General features: G+C 38.9%; 1 protein-coding gene across 1 annotated transcript in view; it reads left to right on the forward strand.

Annotated features, from left to right (window-relative positions):
- The window catches only part of LOC124712385, a 719796-nt gene extending 698959 nt beyond the window's left edge, over window positions 1–20837 (forward strand). Inside the window, exons 16-18 of the mRNA XM_047242681.1 lie at window positions 4571–4953; window positions 15649–15894; window positions 19680–20837. Of these exons, the coding sequence (XP_047098637.1) occupies window positions 4571–4953; window positions 15649–15894; window positions 19680–20015 (965 nt within the window). The 3' untranslated portion in view covers window positions 20016–20837. The remainder of the gene's footprint in view (window positions 1–4570; window positions 4954–15648; window positions 15895–19679) is intronic.
- The last annotated feature ends 833 nt before the right edge of the window (window positions 20838–21670 follow it).

Consider the following 21670-nt stretch of genomic DNA (forward strand, 5'->3'; position numbering starts at 1 on the left):
AACCCACATCCTTTCGTCTTTCCCTCTCCTTCCCTCTTTCCTGATGAGGCAACAGTTTGTTGCGAAAGCTTGAATTTCATGTGTATGTTTGTGTGCCTATCGACCTGCCAGCACTTTCGTTAGGTAAGTCACATCATCTGTGTTTTTAGATATATTTTTCCTGAAATAAGAACACCGTGAATTCATTGTCCCAGGAAGGGGAAACTTTATTGACACATTCCTGGGGTCAGATACATCACATGATCACACTTACAGAACCACAGGCACATAGACACAGGCAACAGAGCATGCACAATGTCGGCACTAGTACAGTGTATATCCACCTTTCGCAGCAATGCAGGCTGCTATTCTCCCATGGAGACGATCGTAGAGATGCTGGATGTAGTCCTGTGGAACGGCTTGCCATGCCATTTCCACCTGGCGCCTCAGTTGGACCAGCGTTTGTGCTGGACGTGCAGACCGCGTGAGACGACGCTTCATCCAGTCCCAAACATGCTCAATGGGGGACAGATCCGGAGATCTTGCTGGCCAGGGTAGTTGACTTACACCTTCTAGAGCACGTTGGGTGGCACGGGATACATGCGGACGTGCAGTGTCCTGTTGGAACAGCAAGTTCCCTTGCCGGTCTAGGAATGGTAGAACGATGGGTTCGATGATGGTTTGGATGTACCGTGCACTATTCAGTGTCCCCTCGACGATCACCAGTGGTGTACGGCCAGTGTAGGAGATCGCTCCCCACACCATGATGCCGGGTGTTGGCCCTGTGTGCCTCGGTCGTATGCAGTCCTGATTGTGGCGCTCACCTGCACGGCGCCAAACACGCATACGACCATCATTGGCACCAAAGCAGAAGCGACTCTCATCGCTGAAGACGACATGTCTCCATTCGTCCCTCCATTCACGCCTGTCGCGACACCACTGGAGGCGGGCTGCACGATGTTGGGGCGTGAGCGGAAGACGGCCTAACGGTGTGCGGGACCGTAGCCCAGCTTCATGGAGACGGTTGCGAATGGTCCTCGCCGATACCCCAGGAGCAACAGTGTCCCTAATTTGCTGGGAAGTGGCGGTGCGGTCCCCTACGGCACTGCGTAGGATCCTACGGTCTTGGCGTGCATCCGTGCGTCGCTGCGGTCCGGTCCCAGGTCGACAGGCACGTGCACCTTCCGCCGACCACTGGCGACAACATCGATGTACTGTGGAGACCTCACGCCCCACGTGTTGAGCAATTCGGCGGTACGTCCACCCGGCCTCCCGCATGCCCACTTTACGCCCTCGCTCAAAGTCCGTCAACTGCACATACGGTTCACGTCCACGCTGTCGCGGCATGCTACCAGTGTTAAAGACTGCGATGGAGCTCCTTATGCCACGGCAAACTGGCTGACACTGACGGCGGCGTTGCACAAATGCTGCGCAGCTAGCGCCATTCGACGGCCAACACCGCGGTTCCAGGTGTGTCCGCTGTGCCGTGCGTGTGATCATTGCTTGTACAGCCCTCTCGCAGTGTCCGGAGCAAGTAGGGTGGGTCTGACACACCGGTGTCAATGTGTTCTTTTTTCCATTTCCAGGAGTGTATATATATATATGATGTGACTTACTGAATAGACACACAAACATACGCACGAAATTCAAGTTTTCGCAACAAACTGTTGCCTCATCAGGAAAGAGGGAAGGAGAGGGAAAGACGAAATGATGTGGATTTTAAGGGAAAGGGTAAGGAGTCATTCCAATCCCGGGAGCGGAAAGACTTACCTTACGGGGAAAAAAGGACAGGTATACACTCGCACACACACACATATCCATCCACACATACAGACACAAGCAGACATGTTTAAGTCTATATATATATATATATATATATATATATATATATATATATATATATATATATATATATATATATATATATATATCCTTTCAATCAGTAGAATAAATCAGTGAACAGAAGGGAACTACGTGCTCCTTCAGAGAAAATACAAGTGAAACATAAACCGATTATTTATTGTATTAATGAATTAAAAATTATTTACATCAACATTCTATGAAAAAATAAAATAAAATGTCAATGACAATTAATAAGAAAGGCAGGTGGATGGGTAGCTAATGTATCCTAGCTGCACATTAAATTATTCATCCAATGGAACATAAGCCAGCCAGGGTGGCCGAGCCGTTCTACGCCCATCAGTCCGGAACCACGTGACTGCTACGGTCGCAGGTTTGAATCCTGCCTCGGGCATGGATGTGTGTGATGTCCTTAGTTTAGTTAGGTTTAAGTAGTTCTAAGTTCTACGGGACTGATGACCTCAGATGTTAAGTCCCACAGTGTTCAGAGCCATTTGAACCATTTTCACTGTTATGTTTTCGTGTATAATCTGTATTAAGTTCTGAATCGTTTGTTACAGCTGAACTCACTCTCTACCTCATCAAGGATTGTCTGCACCCATCCACAGAGCTTAACTTCACTTTCTTTCATTTCATTATGGGAAAGTAACACCATTTTGTTTCCACTAGAGGAAAATACGTCAAAAGAAAAGTCTCATACAGGGTACGATGCTGTCAGCTGGAAGAAAAATTGGTTAATGATCACATAATTACCTGCTGTAGACTCAACCACTCTGTTCAACTGCTCAGAGCACGTAATGTGAAAGGTTCTGAGACCTGCAGCACTACAGTGCCACAGATATTCATACTAAACAAGACCAAAATTCTCTGCAGTCTGCATGGCCCTACCACACTAGTTACAGATTATTTCAAATAAATATCTGTCAGACATCAAGAGTATTCTGGTTGTCGCACTTTTTCACTTAACGGCCTGTGTCGTTAGGTGACAGCACATCGCGAAAAGATTTTTGACAGAGCTTTGTTGAAAATGTAAACGCAATGATCTTTGTCAACATTACTGATGTTCAAATTCATAGTAAGATACAGCAGACCAATGTAGAATACAACATATAAATAAAATCCCAGTGCCAATTTGTAACATGTAAACTATAGTTTAACGATGATTATATTCTTCGAACAAATCATGTCAGTGATCTATTATTTCCAATGCTTTAAGAATATTATTTATCAGGTACACATAATCCCAAACAATATCATTATTTTCCACTCAGAACTCCCAACAGTTAATTCCCCCCCGCCCCCCTTCCCGGCCAAAAAAAAAGAAGAAAAAAGAAAAACATATAGCTCCAGAAAATATGCTCCAGGGCCCATGTCATGTGCAACATGAATAACTGGCTATGATTTTGAAGGTAATGGTGATGAAAAAAGTCCCAGTAAGAAGTAATTTACATGATTTCAGTTTTTCTCGAAATATTCCGGTGGTAAATTTCTTTTAGGTTATCAGCCATACGGTCACATCATCTTGTCACAACAAGATCACCTAAGAACATTTTATCACATGATGTAATTATTTTAATCCATATATTTGGCAACTTCTTGATACCACCTCGTAAAATAAGTTTTGTTAACTTCGTGTCAAAATGAGTCCTTAGTCACGATACATTCTCAAACTCACCAAATCAGTAGTTTCAAAAATGGCAGTTTTCGAATCTTGCCTCTACTGCAGACACCTGCGACCATACAGAAGCTGATCACAACCAGCTGACTGAAAATTTATTTCTCTTAATCTCACAGTTTATGTATGTCTATGATTCTTACGGAAGTACATCACATCGATCACATTGCTAAGGTGCCTGAAGGTGAAGCTGCAGTTGCTTCTAAATCTTGTGTTGCAACATTTTAGTATGTGCCATAGTCCAATCCAGTGTATCGTGAAATCTTGTGATCTGTCCAGGGTTCTTAACTTCATAAACTTATTCCACAAAAGAATTGGTGTTGGGAAAATGTGCAAGTAGGATTTTTCTTGTTATTTGTGTGGAATACGGAGTATGATGTATGGTGGTGTACTATGATTCAGTAAGACTGGTTTAAAACAAAAAGTTGATTTAAAACTGTTTGGTAGTGGGTTTCAGAGATACAATTGGATGGACTGGATAAAGTACAATACCATAGGAAAAACATTTTTTAGTTTATATATTATATTTCCACTTCAGAAATTATAATTCTTGAGTAAGGTTATTCTTTCAAACCCAAAAGTGTTATTTAGTTGGTTCGTTCCTTCATTCCAAGAAAATGTCTTAAATACAAACTAGAAGATGTAATTGCAGCAAATAAAAAGTAATTGCACTTCGTCAGAGCTTGAACAGTGCGATTGGTCTGTATGTTAAATAAATTCACAGAATTATTGTTTCAGTTTGCAATATACAAATCGCCATTACACTGAGGCCGCGTCTGAAGAAAGAAGGGTATTGTCTGGAAAATATTGCATATCCACTTGATTATAATTCTATCTGAGGTTCCATGGCAGTGACACCCCTTTTGCTGTCCGTATTAGAGCCATCTTGTTTCCGACTTCTGAGTGAATCTGCGTTCTGCTGCAGCTGATGTTGACTATAGATGAAAAATATGAAACACATATCATCCTGAAACATACTACTGTGTATTTCAGTATTTAACATACAGTTAAGAATTTAGACCCCTCCATTTAATTTATTGATTTATGCTGGCACAGGTGCACCTCCTCTGAAGAGGCGTCCAACGGTGAGCACGTCCGAGGATAGTGACTTCATGTGCGGCACAGATGTGAGGCTACCTACTCGTGCCATTCGCAGCCCTGCGCCTGCCACTGCTGCTGGTAACATGGCCAACAACCGCTCGTCCAGTGGCTACTTCTCATGCAGTGAGTGCAGCTATGACAGCGAGTCCTGCACCTGCACATCTGCAGACAAGTGCTACTGCTCTCTTGGAGGTGGTGGCGGTGGCAAAGTGCCATCAGCGAGAGGTCACAAGCACGCCCCCATCACCTCTGGAACGGCATCATGTGACTCAGAGAGCTGCGGCGCTGGTCGTTGCTGCACATGTGGCGTCCCCAGGCCATCAATGCCCTATAGACAGGTTAGTAACCTCCACTATGAAAACCCCACAAAAGTATGACACTGTATGTGATCATCTTGTTGGTGTTCTTGGCAGGCAGCATGGTATCTTGGATGAGGAAGCACCAACAGATGTAGAAGTAACTTCAGGCATACCACATGCAAGTTTGTCTGAACCCTTGTTATTCATGTTGTAGATTAACAACTTGGCATTCAATATTGACAGCAGTCTCACATTTTTTGCAGATGATGCAGTTACCTGTCAAGAAGTACTGTCTGAAATAAGCTATGGAAATAGTCATTCGGATCTTAATAAGATTTGAATGTGGTGCAAAAATTGACAACTTGTTTTAAATGTACAGAAATGTAACATTATGCAGCTAACAAAACAAAGAAATGTAATATCATATCAATACATCATCAGCGATACGCAATTAGATTCTGTCAACCCATTTGTAAGGATAAGAAATAGAATGATCACACTGGCTAAGTTGTAGCTGTCTTCAGTTCATTGGTAGAAAACTGGGAAAATGCAATCAGTCTACAAAGGTGACTGCCAACTAATCACTTGTGCATCTCATCTCAGAGTATTGCTCAAATGGATGGGACCCATACCAGATAGGACTAATAGAAGATATTTCATGTATACAAAGAAGGGTGGTATGAATAATAACGAATTTGTTTGACTCACATGAAAGTATGACAGAACTTCTGAAAACACCTGAATTGACAGATTCTTGAATACAGACACAAATTATCCTACAAAAAACCTACACACAAAATTTCAGCAACTAGTGTTAAGAATCTAGAGAGATTCTTCATCCCCCTACATTTTGTCGATTCTGTGATAACCTTAAGGTTTAATTATACTAATTTCAGCACACATCCAGAGACCTTTAAGAATCAATTTTCCCTGTGCTCCCTATGCCATTTGACGAGCAAGCAAACCTGTGATACTGTGGTAATTACTCTCCACCATGAGTTTCAGTGTTTTCCGAAATATGTATGTAGATGTATGTGACAAGTAAAGACAAATACAGATAAATATACCACCGAAAATTGGGTAAAGGTACAAGCTACTTGCAAAGTAGCCTTCATTAGGAAAAAAACCTGGAGTAATGTTTAATTAGAATAATTTTAAAACTACATCTTTGTATGCTGCTGTTCATTAAAACTAAAACATCAGAGAGGATAAAAAAGTAACAAAATTTTCCTTACTGTGTGTATGGAGGATAGCAAAATTTAGTAGCATGGTGGTGACTTCGTTTCATCCAATGATTGCCATGGGATTTCCAAGTTTTTCCATGTTGAAATTCTGAAGTTCTATCAGCAGTTCTGTTGTATGTGAGAGAAAGTTTTGTTTTATTTGTTTTCATGGCTGTAACTGAAATTTCTTTGAGCTGACACATCTCCCATTAGTGATTAGTCGAACTGCAACTGGGATTTACAGTTGTATCAACAAATTTTGATAGTTATATGGTTTTATTGCCTTTGGGAATTTCTTTATTATAGTCATCCATCACAATTACATGTCACTGGATTGCAGTGTGAGTAAACTTTGATAGCAACAACGGGTAGAATGTGTTGAAAGCTGGATGGTTCTTCACACTAAGGTCACTGTTAATTTAAAGTGTGACAATGTGAAAAAGCCATGAGGACCTACTTTGCATTGAAATGAGCAAAAAGGAACCTAAACCTGAATATTCAATGCTGATCAGCAAAACATGGATCTTCAAATATGGATTCATATTCATATTTTTTCCAATTAAAAACACCTCTCGTTTTGTATGAATGATGAATTTACAGGTATGTGATAAATTCTTGTGCACACGTAACACTCCATTGCATTCACAATTGTGCAATGGGAGATGGACCTGGAGCCCAAGAACAAATCTCAGTCATGAAGATTCCTGAGGTTGGAGAGCACACCAGCAGTAGCTCTGATCGAGTAACAAACATTGCAACAGTTCAGTGCATTTTTTAACATTTGTAAATGTGATCCCACTACCAATTGTTTCTAGTCTTATGATGACTTGTAGCAAAATGAGTCAAAACATTTCTTTGTGTTGATGAATGGTTAAACTACCCATAGAATCTCTCAGAATTTCTGTATCTTTTAAAATTCCCCAAGACTTCCCTAACTTTTCCAGTCAATTCAATTTTCTGAGTACACTGAGCTTCTAACTAAGAGAGCAATAGTGGCTCTAGCCTTCCTGGGTATTAAGTCACACAGAACTTGTATGACAGGTGCAAGCATGTCATTCCATGTTGCTGTAGATCTGTGGAAGAGTTCATCTATCGTAGTGGTTGGTGAGTTATGTGAGCCACTCAACAACCGATGCTTAGATGTTTTCAGTCGGTGAGAAACCTGATGCAGATTCTGGGCAGGATAACACTCCCTGCATCAAGTTAGATCAGGATAGCAGTGGTAACATGTGGTCTCTCATTATCTTGCTGAGTAGAAAATTTTAATTCATATATTGAATGACTGTCGTAAGTTTTTATTTGCCGTGTATAAAATTTAGTTTGTATGGCATGACATGTTTCAAAACTAACTACCTCATTTATATTAAAAAGTGGCAGTTTTACAGTCTTGCATCTTTTCCACCACCGTCTCCTCACCCCCATCCCTTTGTTCCTTCTGGAAAAATTTCTGTGGACACTCTTGGGCACAGCCAACCAGCTGTGACAAATCAGGAACGAAACTCCTGATAGTCAAATTACTGGCTATGTGAAAGAGAGGGGAAAATTTGGAAACATGCCTCATTGCCTACTCTTTCTGCAAATTATTTGACTGTCTATATTCAGGGATTTAAGGGTTCTGTTAGTTAAATGGCAAGTATCAGTGTTTGTTGTGGAACTGTGTGACAGGTAGTGATGTGTGTGGGATTCTGCATTTCCAGTTGTACAAAGTTGTAGTCTTTGAAAAATACCACTATGAGCAAGTAAATGTTGGGCTACTAACAGCATATGAGTAGTGGCAAGATGGTGAAATGCAAATGTGGGAGCTTTTTTAAAAGTTACGGCTTCTTACTAATTGTCTCAATTAGATTTAGATGGCACAAATGTAAATAGCATTAAAAACCCCTCCCCACAACTCATCTTGTTGCCTACTACATCTGCTACAAGGGATATCTTTGCCTCTCAGAATTCCAAACTAGATCAAACTGCTTTCAGGCTTAAACAATGGCTGAAACTGGCATTTAGGATGTGGGAGGAAGTACCAAAGTATTAACTGTTAATAAAAATTTTCAAACTATTAATAAATTAGTCCCTGTACACCCTGGATTGGTGGTGAATTGTGCAAGATGTCTGGAATATGATAGATGGATGGATGGATGGACGAATAACTGAATAAACAACTGAGAGGCCATTGTTACCAATACCATAAAACCAGCTGTTGGGCCTATACAACAATGATTTCTGCAGTCTGGCAACAGTTTTCTCTTCAGAGATTCCACAGAGGCATATATACATTTGCGAAGCTGTACATAGAACTGGGAAATGTCTAAAATGATGTATGGTGCCATTCCTTTGTCCAGAGTCATCACTGGACACATCACTGTTGATGTGTCTGTCTATTCTGCCACCCAAAAGAATGGTCACTGCCTTCCTGACATTTCATAATCCTCCAAACATCATTGCATGATTTGTATGGATACTTGTCTTGCTGCCAACAACAAGCCCATTTCCTAACTCAAGATATGTGATGCAGCTGATGATCCTGCACGGATGATTGAACAATGCATCTGTCTCTTCAGGTGCTAGTCACATGGAGCCACTGAAATCCAGCATGGCATTGGCCCTCGTGAACACATACATTCCATGGTCTTGACCAAAGCAAGTAGCAGTAATATGGAACAATAAATTGCACTCAGGTGATAGGTCACGATCCTGTTGCTGTTCAATTCAAAATTTGCTTGTAGATGTTTCTCCTTGCATGAGACATAACATGACCTTCCCATAAACAACCAACATTTGAATAATATATTTGAATGAGAAAACTGTTGTACTATCTTTCCTTACATACAGAGTGTAGATAATGTTACTCCTATCTACAGAGAATGGTTTTACTGAAGCTTCTGATTATTTTCACATCCAAACATATTATAGGCTACACTTCATGCAACTTTAACAATTTTGCTATTTCATGGTGTTGCCATTGTAATGACTATCTCTTTCATGCTGGCAGAGTTTGGCATGCTATTTTTGTTGAATGAAGTGCTACAAATCTACACTATTATGGCTGTTTTGTCTCCACATTAGCACTTGAAACTCCTGTCTCGTCACCAGTCACAATTATGTTCAAGACCGTAGGCCTTCCTCTTTCACATCTTAAATAAAAAGAAAGTCCATAAAAGAAACTACCGGTATGTACTGCATTTTGTGGTTCTCAAATAGCTGTATAGGAAAGCAACAGGCACAGAGTAAATTGGAGCTTTGTGGTAAGGACTATGGGACCAAACTGCTGAGGTCATCAGTCCCCAGGCTTACACCCTACTTAATCTAACTTTAACTAATTTACGCTAAGGACAACACACACACACCCCTGCCTGCGAAATGACTCGAACCTCCAACAGGGGAAGCTGCACACACCGTGACAAAGCACCCCTGACCGCGCGGCTACACTGCATGAAAAGCACAGAGGTTGTGGCATCAGCCAATTTCACTAAAACAATTTCGCATTCGTCTCTGTTTCACTTATATACTTTCTTCATTGTGCCATATGTCTTCTTTGCCACCATTGACATCTACATTTACATCCGTACGCTGCAAACCAATGTGAACTGCATGACAGATGGTATGTCCCATTGTACAAGTTACTTGGATTTCTTCCAGTTCCATTCAAGTATGGAGCATGCGAAGAATGAGTGTTTAAACAGCTCTATGTGCATTGTTACTAGTCTAATCTTGTCCTCACGATCCCTACTCAGGTTGTAGTATATCCCTAGATTCATAATTACAACTTTGTAAACAGGCTTTCTGTCATGGTTTGTGTCTATCTTCAAGAGCCCGCCAGTTCAGTTTCTGTAGCATCTCCCATGGACCAACCAAAGATGTGGTCATTCATGCTGTCCTTCTCTGTATACATTCGATATCATCCATTAGGTTGACATTGCAGACATAAGGTACTACATTTCATCATTTTGTGAAGTTCATAATTTTGAATTTCTGAACACTTAAAAAAAGTTTCCAACTTCACACCACTTTCTGACCTTATGAATGTCAGACTGAACATTTGTGCAGCTTTTTTAGAGAATACTTCATTATTGATAACTGCATCATCTGAGAAAAGTCTAAGGCTATAATTATATTTTCTACAAGATCATTAATATACAACATGAACAGCAAGGGTCCCAGCACACTTTCCAGGGGCACCACTGAAGTTACTTCTACATCTGTCAATGACTTGTGACATCCTATACTGTAATCAATTAATAAAAATTTGCGACTGAATCCCATAAGCTCCTACAAAATTATGAAACAGCACCTTTTGAATTACATAACTCGCATGACAATTTCTGGAAGATTATAATTAATTGTATCTGCTTGTAGTAATATATACCAAATGGGAAAGCACTGGTAGATAGACACAATAAAAAATACACAAACACACACACAAATATCAAGCTTTCGCAACCAAAGGTTGCTTCATCAGGTAAGAGGGAAGGAGAGGGAAAGACAAAAGGATGTGGGTTTTAAGGGAGAGAGTAAGGAGTCATTCCAATCCCGGGAGCGGAAAGATTTACCTTAGGGACAGGTATACACTTGCACACACACGCATATCCATCCGCACATATACAGACACAAGCAGACATGTCTGTATATGTGCGGATGGATATGTGTGTGTGTGTGTGTGCGAGTTTATACCTGTCCCTTTATCCCCCTAAGGTAAGTCTTTCCGCTCCCGGGATTGGAATGACTCCTTACTCTCTCCCTTAAAACCCACATCCTTTCGTCTTTCCCTCTCCTTCCCTCTTTCCTGATGCAGCAACCTTTGGTTGCGAAAGCTTGATATTTGTGTGTGTGTTTGTGTATTTTTTATTGTGTCTATCTACCAGCGCAAGTGATATATAGAATTTTGGCTTCAATTTACAATGTATGTGTTTTTTAACAATTGTAATTGTCAGATTGTAACTAATCATGTAATTACTATATCAAACATATTATTAATATTTGTGTCTGAACTTTAAAATGTGTATTGTCATTTTGTGTTTCTTCTTCTCCTTGCAGTCACAAAAATGCTAGTAATATAACACTATTTATTTGGCAAACAAAATATGTTTCACATTATTAAGAAATAGTGATGTTTATCATGCAAGCAAATAATGCAGTGAATAGCAATCAGCTGGCCGCTGTGGCCGAGTGGTTCTAGGCGCTTCAGTTCAGAACTGCGCTGCTGTTACAGTCGAAGGTTCGAATCATGCCTTGGGCATGGATGTGTGTGGTGTCCTTAGGTTAGTTAGGATTAAGTAGTTCTAAGTCTAGGGGACTGATGACCTCAGATATTAAGTCCCACAGTGCTTAGAGCAATTTGAACCATTTTTTGAATAGCAATCAGCGTTAGTCAAAAACAGATTCTGTAATAGTGAACATTTATATATGTAGTACATGGTGTATTGGCATCATTACTAAAGGTGTGTATTCCATTCTTCCGTAGTTCACCTCAGTCTATTACATCACACTCTTCATCTGAGATAAAATGCTGCATCATTCCTACCAAGAAATTCTCAGTTATGTCACATATTTCACTTGTTATCCCATACAATCATACTTTAGATAATAAATGTAGATTTGGCACTGAGTCAAATGCTTTTTTAGAAATATAAGATAAACTGCATCTACCTGACTGACTTTCAGAATGTCATGAGAGAAAAGTATGAGCTGAGTTTCAGAATCTGTGCTGGTTGTCATGGAGAAGTTCATTCCATTTAAGACACCTAGTTACATTTGAGATCAGAGGACATTCTAAGATTCCACAACAAATCCATGTTAAGGATACTGGTCAGTAGTTTTGCAGATCACTTCTACTATCCTTCTTATAGATAGGTGTAACCTGTCATTTCTTCCAACTACTGGGCATAAATTCTTGTTTGAGGGATCCATGGTAGTTTATGGTTAAAAGAGGGGGTAAGTCAGTTGCAAATTTGGTATATAATGTGAAAGAGAATCCATCAGGCCTGGTGTTGTATTCAGTTTTAGCAATTTATTCTGTTCCTCAGCACCACTAATACACACATCTATGTAATTCACTTTTGCAGTAATGTGAAAATTAAGCATGGACAACACTCCTGGATTTTCCTTAGTAAAGGACATTTAAAAACTGAGTTCAACATTCCTGCTTTTGCTTTGCTACCATAAATTTCAGTTTTTTTTCCTTGTCCATGGTACCATTACAAGTTTTTGTTTTGTGAGAGGTCTTTTGGTAATATTTTGCTACAGAAGTCGTTGAAAGCGTTAAACATTACTCTCTTGCCAGCCAAATGCATTTTTTCAGCATGGCTCTATCTGTAGACTTATACTTTGCTTTGCATCTACTAGGCACTCATCTCTGTTCCTTTATTAGTTCCTTTACAGTGATTGTATACTACAGATGGTCCTCCCCATCGTGCACTTGTACTGCTACGTTCATATCTGTAAGTGCATGGTCAGTTATTGACTTAAACCTGTGCCACGGTTCTTGTGCATGGTCCTCTCTGGAACTAAATGTTTTGAATTTCTTGGTGAGATACAATACTAGTGCCTCTGTATCTAGTTTGCTGAGTATTCAAATCCTTCTACTTGCTAAGCCTATTTTACTTTGGTATTCATTGTTGCTACGATATCCTTATGGTCACTGATATCAGTTGCAATGTGGATACAGTGAAGTTGTGGCATACGGTCTCGCATCAGATAGAGATTATATGTTTGACTCTTCAGCATACGTTGTTTAAGTCCTATTATAACTGATTTTTAGGGCTGTTTTCAGGCTTCCAGGCTTTGTTGTTAAAGTTTATCTTCATTAAAGGCAAACAGTGCACTCTTATCTGCATACAAAAGCCATTCAAATATGTTCCATTAACAAGCATTCCTTCTCCAATTTCTATAAGGCTGCTGAGAATAATTTGGGTGTTATGAAATTTCTGAGTTTCCCAATTTTTTCCAATATCTTGTTGAGGTCTAACAGAAACTGTAGCAGTGGCATGTACACTCTTTAGTACAGTAACATAGATTAAATCAGTGCCTTGTTTCTCATGGCAATTAGCACAGCTGTTACAGCTGAAACAACATCTGTGATTCCTGAACCAAGTTGCGATTCACATTATAGAATTACTCCGTTCTACAATTTCTATTACAATTTGCTGGTGGTCCATTGTGTTATACCCACTACTAAAGCCAGATTATTCCTTTTCTCAATTACAGTCCGGCATATTTGTATTGTAGCAGATACCTTGCAGAGTATGAAGAGGAGGCAAATGGGGTTACAGTTTTTATTTATTTAATATCACTTCTGTCACCCATCTTGTGAAATACCATAAAATGGAATACTTCTTAAGGTTTTCTATGATTTTTTAATGTGAATATAAAAACTAAACGTTGTTATTAAATTATAGACCAATCCCCATGGTATATTATGCATAGTCATGTGGAAAGGTAATTGTCAGGATGCATAAAATTATTAGTGGGGTACCTTCCTGAGTAATCCCAGCTACCAATGAAATATTATGGAAATACACAGCTACACCCTGCCTGCCTTAGCATCGGCCACTTAAAACAAATGCTATAAGGTCACGGTAAATTCCCGTAATTGTCTTGGACTTAATGCTGTATTAGGGAATTAAATATACAAATAATTTTACTACTAAGTGTATTGAAAAGTAAGTTGGAACAATATTGTAGATTACAGCTTAAGTATTCTTTTTATAGTAGGACTTTCAGTTCACACTGTTAACATTACAACTTAAGAATATGAATGTATATACCAATCAATACAATATTTCAAAATATGTCCACTATCTTTTACATTCTTGAAGAGAGATGTGAAGAAATTTAGGCATTTCAGAATATAAATTTCTAAATAAGCAGAATAATGTGAAAATGAACAGACCTCTGCAGAAAGGACACAAGAATGCCCCATTTTTCCTGTATAAATTTCTTTCACTTTGTCCTGGAGTGTTGCTCAAGGTACAGCGCATATTTCAGAGGCCTGGCATAACGATATTTTTTCTTTCTGAGTCTCTTCTAATGCATTTTGTAAATCAACTTGGTAGTAATTACAATAGGCACACCCTCCTACTTTTCTTATATACTTTTGGCATAGCAGAAGTTACCCTGAAAATTCACACTGGTGATCTTGAAACTAACTCAACCAAATGCTAATTGTTGTTTAAGTATACTTCTTATGTGTATATATTAATACATATGTACAGAGAAAATCCGTTAAAAGAGATAATGATTTACGAAATCAAGTTTCAGTCATGCAGAAGTTTGATTTCACACTTCAGCAGATCACTTTTGTGTGCAAAATCAAGTGAAACTGTAAGGATGTCACAGACTTCTATCCATTACATTACGACTTTTGAAATAGATAAACCATGAATGCAACAGATGGCAGCACCAAAAAATTAGATTTGGCAGCCTATTGGCCGAAATCAACACAGGTGGCCGAAGTTTGCCCGTTTCACTTTGCATGGAGTAGAGCACTTATTTAGTTGTGGCATTGTCACATTCCTTTTCTTTTTTAACTTTGTCTCCAGATTAAATGAGATGGTTCAGTGGTTATGTACAAGTCTACAGATTGATAGGTCACAGTTTCCAATGCCTGTCGACATGCGTCAGCGCATTGTCAATGCATGTGCGAACATTAAGGAAGGTGAGCTACTCGCTGTTGAGAGGAATGTCGTTATACTTATTGCCAAATGCATTGAGGTTGACAGACATAATTTTGAGCATTTATTGCATTAATGTGGTATTTACAGGTAATCATGCTGTAACAGCATGTGTTCTCAGAAATGATAAGTTCACAAAGGTACATGTATCACATTGGAACAACCAAAATAAAATGTTCAAACGTACCTACATTCTGTATTTTAATTTAAAAAACCTATCTGTTACCAACTGTTTGTCTAAAATTGTAAGCCATATGTTTGGGACTATTACAGCACCATCTATCACAAAGCAAAAAAAGCGGTCCAACTAAAACATTGATATTTCTTTACGTACTAAACGAATATGTAATAAAAAATGGAGGTTCCTATTTTTAAAAAACGCAGTTGATATCCCTTTGACCTATGGCAGCACCGCCTAACGGCGCAACCGTAGCACCATCTGGTTTCCCCCTTCAAGCTAGATGAGTTTCGTTCTTTGTAGTTTTTTCGTTTGACGCTTATTTCGGGATATATTTGGCCCAGTCACTATCAATGGACCACCATGTATAGCATAAGTCATGTAAGCCCTCCCTCAAACCTGTCATGTTATATCTTCACAGATCCGATGATGGCGCCTTTAGTGTGTTGAAACCGATGATCCAGTAAACAGTATTTAAGCAATCTTGGCTTTTGAATTATTTCTACAACTTTCTTTCACTTTCCAGTTGAGTCTGATTTTTATATGATCGCATTACCTCAAGATTCTTCAGCTGAATAACTCACCTGAACACATAGGGACACAGCTGTGTAATGTTAATTGTTCCTGAACAATATAAATATGATCCTTATGGTTTATTGCCTATATGCAGGTTTCAAAACAAATGGAATCTCCCGACACTGCTTGGAAACGCAACGAGCGCAGAACCCGTGCTGCTCTGCAGCAACAGACAGCAGCACGCAAGAGAATGGATGTGTACAGTGATGTGGCCGTCCGTCCACAGTACCACCTGCCCAGTGATTTCCGTGACTTCAGCAGCACTTCAGATCTCGCACTTGACTATGAGCTCTTCACAGTCGCCAAGTCAGACAGAAACAGTGTCTGTGAAGATCGTAAGGTAAGCAGGCTGTTGTCGACAGTATTTTAAAAAGTATGGCAGTAGACTCATAGCATTAGGACCAATTCCATACTGTATTGGGAAATGACTGTGTGAAATATGGGTCATGTTACATATTTATCAGGACAGAAGGAAGGGAGGCAGAGGCCAAATAAATGACTACTTAGACTTGTTCAAGTTCACTTTTTCAATCTTGCCAAGATTGGTAGTAGACTCATAGCAATTGATCCTTAATTATATTTGTTTCTAATAATAAAAGTCAGCTTTAGTTAAATTAAGATTTAGGCAAACAAAAACTAGAAACATAATTTACATATGGATTTTGTGGCTTCATATAGAGTTTAAGTGAGGTTGAGTATTCTGATGCAAAGTCCTCCAACAAGCTACCTATCAAACAAAACAAGAAAATGGGGATCTCTATGAGTTAAAATAAATAAATGAAAGCACACTTTATTAGCCAATTCTACAAGTTTTTAGAATACTCTTATTCAAGAACTGAAGATTACGATTAACTTTGTGACAAATAGCATTGTTCAGTGCATATGTTTCTGTTCTAATGGTACACATATGAATATTTTTAAGTGATAAAATCAGTATTATCATGTCAATAGCAGAAAAATTTAAGCTGGTCTTGTGTCAGCTATGTTAAGTTTGATAGTTGGTGTTGATGTCTTAAAAATATAAATTACCTGGTAAACATTCAAAAATGTATATTCTGGTATCATTTATGACACTATAATTACCAACATTTAACCATCAATGGAAGAAAGAGAGGAGAGAAGCATGGCAAACATTCTAATAGCATCAGTACCATTATAAATTAGACAATTGTAGGGAAAGCAATCAGTTAGTCCTCACTGATGGAACTGTTCTGATATTAAACTGAAGTAATTTTGAAAAGTAATAGAAAACCTAAATCACAACAGTGATTTAATATGAATTTTTCTGAATAAAAGTCCTTTTTTCAACCAGGACTCCATCTTGCTGACAAGGGAACCTCCCCATCGCACCCCCCTCAGATTTCGTTATAAGTTGGCACAGTGGATAGTCCTTGAAAAACTGAACACAGATCAATCAAGAAAACAGGAAGAAGATGTGTGGAACTATGAAAAAAATAAGCAAAATATACAAACTGAGTAGTCCATGCGCAACATATGCAACATCAAGGATAGAGTGAGCTCAGTAGCGCAGTGGTTCCGTGGTTAGCATGAGCAGCTGTGGAAAGAGATGTCCTTGGTTCAAGTCTTCCCTCGAGTGAAAAGTTTACTTTCTTTATTTTCGCAAAGTTATGATCTGTCCGTTCGTTCATTGACATCTCTGTTCATTGTAATAAGTTTAGTGTCTGTGTTTTGTGACCGCACTGCAAAACGGCTTGATTAGTAGACGAAAGGATGTGCTTCTCCAATGGGAACTGAAAACATTTGATCACAAGGTCATAGGTCAACCGATTCCTCCATAGGAAAACACCGGTGATGGCATGTGCGTCACATGACAGGAATATGTTGTCGACCCACCTAACCTGTACACTTGGCGAATGGGTAAAAAGATTCTTCTACCTTGCCCGATTTAGGTTTTCTTCTGGATGTGATAATCACTCCCAGAAAAGTGATGAAAACATAAGAGTTTGTCACATAAACTGAAAATAAAAAATTAAACTTTTTACTCAAGCAAAGACTTGAACCAAGGACCTCTCGTTCCACACCTGCTCACACTAACTACAGGACCGCAGTGCTCCTGAGCTCAGATTACCCTTGATATTACCTATCTTGCGTATGGACTACTCTGTTTGTATATTTTGCTTAGTTTTTTCATAGTTCCACATAACTTCTTCCTGTTTTCTCAAATGATCTGTGTTCATTTTTTCAAGGCCTATCCACTGTGCCAACTTATAACTAAATCTGAGGGGGGTGCGATGGGGAGGTTCCCTTGTGAGTGAATATACTGGCAGATGCAGCAGGCATTCTTTTCTGTGAACGGGAAATGTATTTTCTTCAGTACAATCATTGTTACATGTCCAGAGAATGTACAGTGTAACTAAATCAGTGCAAATGGTCAAAAACTTTGACCAAACAAGAGGAAGAATAAACAAATAGCAGTCATCTGATGAACATATCTGACCTTAACAAACTTTGAAGTGTTCCACTTTAACTCTACAGTTGATAGAAATAAACATCAGAAAGAGCTTGATGATGGACACATCTAAATTGCTTTCAACTGTTAAACACAACTCAACTGTCTAACAATTGACACAATTGGATAATGGTATCACTTTGTTTCCATCCCGGACTTTCCATTGTTCAAAATAGGTTCAGATGCTTAACTTTTCAGCCCAAAGAACTTTTGACGGATTATAGTTATTTATAACTTCTTTTCGCCTAGATGTATATTGATTGAAGACTCATGAAACACAGACAAACATTTGTTACAGCTTTGATAATCAATGGCATACAGTTATTGAATTCTTTTTTATGGGACTATGGTATTTTTTTGACCCATGATAGCAGATATGTAGAAAAAAATTCAGGGATGTAATACTTTTGTAGGTTTGATAAATTATGGAGTGAAAAGACAGTGTGGAGATTATTATGGTGCTACTGCCACTGTTTGACTGCCATACTACCTTCAAGTTTACTCCATTGCACAGGAACTAGTGATGCTGGAGGCAAGTTTATATGATGTGCATGCCACTCTAGACAGAAACCAGCATTGTTTCTAATGCGATCAGTGAACTTCTTTCTATGTAGATCACTGATATAACATTCTTTTGATACAAACAATATTTAAACTTTTTTTTAATCCAGTGTTAAAGTGTGACCTGGCAGTGCAGTATGTCATGGAGGGTGGCTTAAGCTTCCATGTGGCATACTGTTCAAGTGGCTGATCAACAGTACAAAGCTCCCCATATTTAAAGTAGAACCAAAGATGATATCTGTATCTCAGTGATTAATGAAGTTGCAAAAATGTATTGTGTTTGTTTCATGAGCCCCTGATAACTATTCACCCAAGTGAAAAGCAATTACAGCTATCTTCAACAGGCCGAAATATGTTAGATGAAAAACTTAGGTGGTTCACCCTGTGTGGATAACCAGATACTGCATAGCACTTTTTATTATGATGGTGTACATCTATTATTTTAAACACTGATGAGCAAAAATATTATGATCACATGCTCGACAGCATTTGCTCCACCTCTGAAATGCAGTACAACAGGGATTCTGCATGGCATGAAACAGATAAGTGCCTCTATTAGCATTGTAATCTGTCCTAAGATCAACAGATTGCTGCCTATCCTGCTTCATAGAACGAGCAATCCTCCAACCTCCACATTCTGTGATGATGCATGGACACCCAACTCTTTGTCACCAGCTCATGACTTCACCATCATTAAATAGTTCTGTAGACGCTTATGACAGTAGCAAGCAAATAGCTGAACATCTTCGCTGTTCCCAATGATCTGCCCTCATCAAATTCATTAATGTGAGTGAATTTCCCCATTTGTCACCCATACACTTGCTAGAATGATTACACATCCATACTTTCTCTGCTTACACACTTTTCTTGCCGTGACAAGTGCCTGCAGTCTCATCGGACAGCACTCAGTATCATGATAGGCAGTGGTCATAATGTTTGGCTCATCAGTGTAAACAGTATCAGTTTCTTTACTTCAGTTCATTATAAGTGTTTCTGTATTGGGCTACCACCCATGTTATTTACCCAATGAGTACTGCAACAATATGAGCATTGAGAAGATGTAATACAGCATTTTTGTTTCCAATTCTGTCCAGGTACTAGTTGTGTCTGCTCGTGATCCACGAGGCCGCCTGCTGTATGTTGGCCCTGCATCCTGCCGAGCCAGTTCGAGCAGTGATTCACAGCGACGCTCACACAAAGCTAGGGCACCACCGAGGCCTGGAAACTCAGCGGGATCTGAAGCACTCTCAGTGAAGAAATCCGCTGAAATTGCAGCACTTTTCTCAAAACAAGCTCTTTCAGCTCCTAACGATGAAGTATTTTACAACACACTTGAGCCACCAGACTATTATTTGACAGCAAGAGGACCCAAGACTGCATCAAATTATATGGCAAGCAACTTAGAGAACTCACTTGGATATCTACCATAGGAGTGTCATTAAGAACAGCTGCACATCTTTCTGCTCATGTGTACAAACAGTTTTGATTGCCTTTGTTTGGGAAGCAGCTATACTAAATATCCTCCTCCTCCTTATCCTCCTCCTCCTCCTCCAACAACAATAACAAAGTATACATTAATGTTATAAAATAATGCGAGCTAAAATAAAACTAAAATACAAAGATGTGAAAAGTGAAAGTTAAATAGTGATGAGATTGCATTTCTGGTACCTTCATAGTTTACTCAGTGAGCAAAAGAAGTAACTTTAGTTTTTCATGGGTGAGGACTGCTAAGTTTTGACCTCTACTTGCTATTGTTATAGTGTCTGATGTGTTACTATTACTGCTTAAAATCTAATTAAAAGCTGTCTAATACATTCAGATTCATTGAATATTATGTTAATGAATGAACTGTGGAAAAGTTGCTGCCAACGTCTTGCAAGTACTTTCTTCTGGACAAGAGTTATCCTGTATTACAGACAGGATAACCAAGACATGTTCACGGAGGACCTACCTTAAATGTTGTATGAAAAGCTTGTCATGATGTGTTACCTCATAGTTTCTATGTATGAGTCACAATGTCCTGTAAACAATATAACTCAGAAAAGCAACCAAGAATTCAATAACATGGCAAGTTCAGATGTGATCAGTGTCATAAAGTGTGATGATAACCAATAAGGGGGAAAAATGTGCAATATAACTGATATGAAAAAATGTGCAATATCATGTGCAATATTCTTAACCTTTTATTTATATAAAAACTGGTGTACATAAATATACAGACAAATGTGTGAATACAAATTGCTTTCATTATTTTCCAGACATTTGTTATTTCTGTGATATAAAAAAAGACAGAATTATTGTAACAAGTAAGCTGAAAGCTGTAAATACACTAATTTAGTATCATCTGTTCTTTTTTTAATAATCCTCTAAAATGTATATGAAGCTCAATTCAAATGTCCACATACTCAAATTTCTACCATAATTTAATGTCACCTGAAGAGAATTTTAACCAACTTCATGGAATAGAAGTCTCATTGAGAGCAAAGTCGTTTCAAATGGACTGCTAATTCATTTGGAGAAAGATGAGAGGAGGACTGCTCCCACTGTTATCTGAAATGACAGGGAGAAACTGTCAAGAGTGTAAAACAGAATGGTTTGACAGGGGTTTGGACATCACTCCTTCTGAGTAAGGGAAATAGCTACAGGTTGTTTATAAGTTTCACCTGTACCAGTGTAATATGTGCTGTGAGGTAGGCGGTGAAAAATGTTGCTCATCTGTTTATGCCACATTGATACAGTAATGAGCATGAGCTGACCAATATTCTTCCTAACAAAGTGGGCAGATAATGTTTCATTAATACAAAGCTGCTGCAAGATCCAAATTACTTAGTAAAAAAGTGTTTTCTTTTCCTTGTGAGAAACACGGGCTGTGAAGAATTATTGAAATAAATTGAGCAATTTAGTGGAGTTTGGTGACCAAGTGTCAGACTAAAAATACAAAGAGTTGAATTTTTAATTTGTACTTCAATTTTTTCTTCCACTTCTCAGTTCTTGAAGCTCTATGAATAATTTACGTATGTTGAAAATGTCAGGTTGCACCATGGTTCAGAGACCATGTCAGCCTGTATAACGCCAAGAGGATTTG

The sequence above is a fragment of the Schistocerca piceifrons genome, chromosome 8, assembly GCF_021461385.2.
Source record: "Schistocerca piceifrons isolate TAMUIC-IGC-003096 chromosome 8, iqSchPice1.1, whole genome shotgun sequence".
Lineage (NCBI taxonomy): Eukaryota > Metazoa > Arthropoda > Insecta > Orthoptera > Acrididae > Schistocerca > Schistocerca piceifrons.